The sequence below is a fragment of the Aythya fuligula genome, chromosome 10 (assembly GCF_009819795.1).
Source record: "Aythya fuligula isolate bAytFul2 chromosome 10, bAytFul2.pri, whole genome shotgun sequence".
Lineage (NCBI taxonomy): Eukaryota > Metazoa > Chordata > Aves > Anseriformes > Anatidae > Aythya > Aythya fuligula.
This window is the reverse complement of record NC_045568.1, coordinates 2,524,485-2,531,718: the sequence shown is the minus strand read 5'-3', so window position 1 is coordinate 2,531,718 and position 7,234 is coordinate 2,524,485. Positions and strand designations below refer to the sequence as shown.

The following is a 7,234-nucleotide window of genomic DNA, read 5'->3' as shown; positions in this document are numbered from 1 at the left end:
GGAGTAAAATACTCGCCCCATTATGTGTTTTTTGTTTGTTTGTTTTTCTGAAAACCCCTAAACATCGAAATTTTGTGAAGGCAGGAAGCAAATAAAGCCAACTGAGCATCCTCCCCTTAACATAGGTGTATAAATAAACAGCTGGCAGAGCTGGTAAGCTGAGATTCAGTCCAGCTCCAGCAGAGAACAAAGCCACCGTGTGTGCAGCATCCTCACAGGGAAGTGACCACCCTGCTAGCCCCAGTGCCTCACCTGACCGCCACTGTCCAGGAAGGACAAAAAGGACATTGTGCAGCCAGCACACAGCCCACGGGCTTTATGAATTCAAGGCCAGCATCTGGGTGTGGATTTGAAGCTATTGCAGACCGCAGCTCATAGATGCAACATACCTCCTGTGGGAAACACTACTGTGAGCATTTCCATACAACCCTGACCTTGAAACACGTGGATAGTCTGAACACATACGTGCTTAAGTATAGCACCAGGGATCCAGGGAACAAGCTGCTTCACTTCTGCCTTACACCAGATGAACTTTCATTCCCTTGCTTGCTGGTCTGCCAGAGGAGTTTCACATTTCCATCATTGCATTTGCATTAGCACCAGCTACCAGGAATGGAGACTGGCTTTTGAAATGTCTTGTCATGCAGAGAGCTGGAAACTGTACAGCATTTCCATCAGTTGATATCTTCTGGTTGCAGTGACAATAGACATGGCTAGTTGTTGTGGAATGGTTATACAAGAGCCTTTCAACACCAGCACTGTAAATCAGCCTTCTTCATAACAGTCCTTAAAAAAAAAAAAAAAAAAAAGTAAAAAAGATCCCCTCCTCCTGTTACTGAAGGAAGAAACAAACAAGGCTCCTTGTGTCGCTTTTAGGGGAACATGATTTGGGGAGAATTTGCACAGAGTCATCTCAGAAGCTACCAGCTGGCATGGTGACAGGTTTTCTGCTTGGTCCTTCCAAGCAGAAGATTCAATTACGTCTACCATTCAATTAGTTATTAAGTTGTGCTGCATGACATTTAAAACCAAAACCTAAAAACTAAAATAGTTGCACAAGCCATCTACATCTGACAATAAGTTATAGCTGATTCATTTAGTTACTCAGCTTCCAAGGCATCACTGCTGACCAGGAGATTTGGGAAGCAGATGGTTGGAGATCTGGGCCATCAGCCACCTCTGTCCTGCCCTTCCAGCAGGGTGTGCTGCGGCCAGAGGGCAGCCCGCCAGCCCTGCTCTATGGCATCAGCCACCTCCTGCAAGCTTCGTGCCCCAGCAGTGTCACAGTCCTGTCTCTTCTCCAGATCCCAGACTTCTCAGGTGCATGGAAGCTTTGAACAATACTAGACCATAAAAAAATTAGATTCATGGCAGCAGAGCATGCAGAGGAAAACAGCACATTAAATACTTGCCAAGGAGCAGGTGCCCGGGTGAAAGCTGACCTCTCCAAAAATCATTGTGGAAAGCTCCATGAGAGCAATGTTCATTCTGCAGTAGGTACTCCAATATCCATCCCAAGCTTCCTTGCTCTGGCCACATCAAAATGCATTCTTCCCCTTTTTTCAGACATATTGGACATTTGAAGGTCACACACGCATTTGACAGCTCCAGGTGCTCTCCAATCAGGAGTCAGGCCACCCCTGAGTCATGTCATTGTCATCAAAGAAAGGCAAGAGACTTGTGGTTTACTTCTGCTGTCTGACACTTCAGGTCTGAAACTTCTCCCTTCAAGTACAAGGGTGAGACACTCACTTATTTATAAATGGAAGCTGTGATTTTCACGTATTCACCCACCTTACATTTGTAGCTAAAGAAAATATCATGTGACTTGTGACAAAAATCACAGGATCCAGCAACGCTGAGCCCTGTGTTATCCCACAGATGAAGCAGGTGCCCCCCGGGGAGGTGTTTCTGCCAGGGCTGGATGCGCTGGATTCCCTCATGGAGCAGCTGGTACATTGAGGCTCAGGCCCTTCGTGATTTGAGCATGGCAAATGCATTCTCTTTCATTTCTTTCAAAGTCTGAATTTTCATTTAAAAGGCAGTAAGGATCAGATACTTTCCCATAGCAAATATCATGTCAGCTGGCTTAAAAAACATTCCCTGTTTAGTATTTAGCATAAGATCTTAAAAATCATCTTTTGGTTTCCTGCAAGCAGTCAGAGCTTAACAAGAGACCAGTGCAACAGCCTCAGCAGAGCTGCCTGCTCTGGGAAAGCTCCTTTAAAACACAGCGTGAGGGAATGGAAATGAGCGACTGCTCTGGTAAACACTGTTGGCATTTTTTTAATCTGTGAAGAATTATCCTATCATACGCTAATGTACATCAATTAACTTATAAGCACCTATGCAGGAAGGGGGCTGTCTCGTGCTTGTTTATGCAGCTTGCAGTGTTTAACTTGGTCCTTAATTGCAAGCCACCAGTCCCATAACATGCACAAAGAAATACACGTCCTCTGTAGCAGAAATGGGAACCCGAATTCTTTTGAAATCACTGGTAGCAAACATTTAAGAGTTAACTTAATAAATGTGAGTTTTTAAGTGTCTATTTTAGATTCCCAGCTACTTTCATCTCCTTCCTGCACAGCACTCATTTTCCTCCTGACAATAAATAATGTTTACATGAGCAATAAAGCCAACTCCAGGGGGTGCAACTGTCATAAACTAAGCACAGTCCCAGAGGGAACAGAGCCACAAATCTTACAAAAACAGCATGGGTGTTGTTTCCTTATCTTGTTGCGACTTTGCTGCTTCTTGTATTAGAGGCCTTAATAAATGACAGTGATCCAATGCTCTGGCACAGAGACAGTAAATGTACCCACCTGTGCCGTTGTTTCCCGTGGCCATCAGTGTTCCCACGATCTCAAGGTTTTACTTTCCCCCGTTACACGTTGCTCAGATTGGCCCTGTCTGTAGGGCAGGGTAACTGGGCTCCCTTCTTACACAGTGTGTTTGCCCAGACATCCCAGGGCAGTTTATTTCACCCAGCAACTTGCAATCATATTGTAGTGTTTAAAGTCATATGATAACATTAAAACAATGGGGAGCTAAATCCTCTTTAATCCCCTTAATTGTTGAAATACAATTAACATAATCACGGAGATGCAGAATAGGGAGGAATTGCAAAATACCTGCAGGGAGGCAGCACCTTCATGTGTGTACCTTATCTGTTTTTAAAACCTCACCTCCCTGTGACCCTCCAGCCTTCCTGGGTCATCTACCTCACCACCCTCCCTCAGTTCAAAGGTTTGCTTTGTTGCAAATTGCAGGGGATTTTTTTTTTTTTTTTTTTTTTTTTTTACTATCTCACCTACAACGCATACACAGAACAAATTATCTCCATCCTCTTTATAAGAAGGTTTTTTTTTGTTTGTTTGTTTTTTTTTTTTTTTTTTTTTTTTTTTTTTATGTGCTGGAAATACCACATCCCACCTTGGTCTTCTTGTTCCTGTGTTACACACACAGGGTTCCCCTAGACTCTCCTCAGAAGCCCTGCTTCCTAAGCCTTTTATCATTGTCGGTTTCTCCTGGACTATTTGTTTGTTTACCTTCCATCATGATGGTGCAGAAAACCAGGCATGTTACCAGCAGACCAGAACACTTCTCTCGCACACCCACAGCTCTGTTTAAGCCTAGGTTGAGATTTGCCTTCTTTGCCTATCAATTCTTCAAACATTTGCCCTACGCTCTGTTGGGGTATGAGAGAGGCACCTTCCTTCTAGCACTTGTGGAGGTTCTCTACTCTCCCCTATTCAGGTCAGGCTTTTCAGTGAGGCCTGAACCAAAGCAGACATTAAGTGGTTGTCACCTCTGGGTCCATTTCTGCTTTTCACTTGCAATAAATTACCTGTAGTTTTACTCTGTTCCTGCCAGGGTGTTTTTTACTTCTTGCCTTTTATTTCCCCTGCTCGCTGTTACTCCTGTTACCTCCTACCTTTTTGATTTGACACTTTGCTCACCTCACTTCATGCTACTCCTCAGTTATTTGCCACATTTCCATTTTCTTCTGTAGTTTTTCCTCTCTCATTTTCATGTCCTCAGAGTTTCTCAGGCAGATGTATCAGGTTTTTGCTGTCCTCTGCACTGGGTTTGTCTGGCATGTCTCTTTAGCATGTCCCTGCTAGTGGCTGCCAGATCTCCTGTTCTCCATCCATCCAAGCTGCATAGATCCTCTACATTTGTTATTTAAGTATGCTGAAATTTCCCTTTTTGAAGTCCTTATGCAGCTGTTCTTCCTCCTTCTTTCCCTTAAAAACACAATGGCACTTATTTTCACATTCAGCCAAATGTCACTTTTGATTTTTAACACGTTTTCCCCTGCTGTCCTCCTTCCCACCATATTCACCGAGACACGTGCTAAATCTTGGTGGTTTTACACTTCTCCAGCAGAGAATGAGACAAATAAGATCACCTGCTGATTGGGATGGTTCTGTAACCTCCCTTCTGCCACCTCCTCCTAGCTGCAGTAGCGCCCAGCAGCCCCACTCCTCTGCTCTCCAGACGAAGGCTCCCATTAATGAGCCTCTCACCTCGTTCTGAACCTCAGCCAACACGTCGACCTTTTTGTTCTACCACGTCCCACCTGGGACAAGCTGTCATTTACTCTAATGAGATCCTAGCCCTATTGTTTGTCCCACAAGCACTTGTAACTCCACTAAGTCACACCTTTTGTCACATGTAAAGTCTTTACCTGCTTTGCATTTAATTCTAAGCCCTTTGTATAGCAGCATCTCATGTTTGGATGGTTTTCCCAGACCTTGTTCCTTTCTGCACTCCTTTCTCGTGTTTTGTTTTTGTTCTCCTCCACCTGTGGGCTGAGCCCACCCAGCCTTCATGCTCAAAGAGGACCCAGGAGCATTTCCCTAAGGCTGGGGTCCAGCCTCTCACAACCCCTGAAAGCCCCACGCCAGCAGCAAGGCCGAGCAGAGCACGGGACGTGGATGTACCTCACCTCCTCACATCTCATTTCCCACTGGAGAGCACCCTGCAAAGGTCCCTAGCCATCCCCACCAGCGACTGCCTTGCACCCAGACTGGCTGTGGCACATCCCAAGGCTTCCTGACCTTGGGGCTTCCTCCCAGACACCAAGAAGTGTGTCCCGTATCCCTTCTGCAGCACGCATGAAGAAGTGCATTGCACGACTAATGTACAGAACTGAGCTTGCTATGAACAAAATCAAGGCTCCTTCGCTGCAACTTCCACACAGCTGAGGGTAAGCACACTGACCCTCGCTGAGTACGGCCAGGATGGGATGGGGCATCGCTAGGCCTGCCAGCAACTACAGGAATTTGAATTTCAAAACTGAAACCTCAGAACTGAAAGCCCTAAGGGGATGCCTGAGTCATAGCAAGCAAGACAAACAATAAAACAGTTACTGGGGCTTGCTGTAAGATCATGTTTCTGTCATGACAGGAACGTGACCGTACACCTGATGGGGGGAGAATAAATAACAATTCAACCCGAACGAATACAACCATATTGCAGCTATAAGATACACACGTGTGCATGTAAGCAGCAGAGTAAGAGCTGTATCAGCTACTTAACTATTCAAAACAGAAAAAAAAAAAACGAGAAAAAAAAAAACTAGGAGAAATACCTCACACAGCGAACGTACCGATAACAGGAAAGGAAGACACGTTTCCAAAAACCGCATTGTCCCTTTATTCAGTGCTACTCACGGCCATGCTGCAGGCATCGCTGAGCCCTGTGCGAGCGTCCTGACACCCCGTGCCTCCTGCTGCATGCAGCCGCCGCGTGCTGTGCTCGGCTGCAGCACTTGGCCCCACGTCGCCTTCCCACCTGCGCCACAGCTGCAGCGCGCCGTCAGGGCAGCACGAGCCATCGCTGCCCAGCAGTGGTGTCACCGGCAAGGTGGAGGGTCCTGCCGCAAGGCAAGGCACCCCTCTGTGTGCTGCACCTCCCGGACACGCCGGCGGGCTGGGGATGTGCCCGTACTGCACCCCCCCTGCCACGGCCTCTGAATACGTAGAAGATAAATCAAACAATACGGCCTTCCTTATGCAAAGCACAGGGGGCTGTTAATTAAAAACAACATTTTATTGTAGTTCTAACATACTATTGTGTAAAAATATGGGGGATTTTTCTTCCTGAAATGTTTACAAAAACACAGGTTAAAAGAAGGTTGTAATTTTATGTGTAATTATCGTCGGTGACTTTGTATGAGGCAAAGATACAAACCAGCTACCATTTCTCTCTAGAGGTACAGAAGAACGATATGATGCTTTTGCCATTGTCACAATACACAGCACACTGCAGAGGATGGCTGCTGATGGCCAGCCTCAACATTCATTATTTTAGTTATATCAAACCTTGAAGTATTTCCATTAAATAACCATCTTGGAGTATATAAAACTTTCAGATTCAAATGAGTAGTTAGCTTTCTGCGTTGTCTTTAAGGCACGTTATTTCTATCCAAATTTCATTTTGGTCCAGAGAAGCAAGTGTATTTCAGACATCAGCTATCCAGGTATCTGACAGCTAGGCTTGTTGTATCTATCCTTGTGTCCATACACTTCAACCACGTGTATTGTATTCACTGCATGTCCTGCAGCACTGTGTCCTGGTACCACCTGTCTCGCAGGTGCGCTGCTGCTGTTGAACTGGTGCAGCTGAACGTTGTCTTTGCTACGCCCGGGGGCTGCGATGTCCCGAGTCCACTCCTCCTGGAATCTGTAAGCATGAAGGAAAAAAAAAGTTTATTTCAGTTTCCTTTGCTCTAACAAGAATACAGAACTTTCCAGCGTGTTTTATTTGCACATCAGGCATACAACAGCTTGTGCTATAACATACAGGCTCACTTCTTCCCCCATTAAAAACAGTAGGCAGCAATGGGGCAAATAATTGTCTCTCTGTACAAGCTGATGAAAAAGACTGGTGAGGTTGGTTTTATCTGCAGCTGGGGCAGATGTCATTTGTTTGCCATAGAACGAGTCCCTGGGTTCAGTTTAATGCTGTGCTACCTAGACAATATTACTAAGAGCCCTTGAATGCTGAGAGTGGTGCATAGGGAAAGTCCTTGCTTGGCTAGCAGGACACTGCTGGGAGCTCAACAGGTGGCTGTGCCCGGGAGGGGTGGTTGTTCTCTGCAGAACTGCTAATGATGCCTGCACGGTGCTGCCATGCCTTGGCTCCTGCCAGCCCTCGCTGCTGCTGCTGGACGTGCCGGGCAGTGGCAGGGTCCCCGCGGCAGGGCCAGCCCAGCTCCAGCAGCTGA

General features: G+C 46.1%; 1 protein-coding gene across 2 annotated transcripts in view; it reads right to left on the bottom strand.

The window, feature by feature from the left end:
• Positions 1-6,038: 6,038 nt before the first annotated feature.
• The window catches only part of SUSD3 (sushi domain containing 3), a 40,353-nt gene continuing 39,157 nt past the window's right edge, over positions 6,039-7,234 (bottom strand). For both annotated transcript variants that reach the window (XM_032194481.1, XM_032194482.1), the window contains exon 5: positions 6,039-6,690. In XM_032194481.1, the coding sequence (XP_032050372.1) occupies positions 6,480-6,690 (211 nt within the window). In that variant the 3' untranslated portion in view covers positions 6,039-6,479. The remainder of the gene's footprint in view (positions 6,691-7,234) is intronic.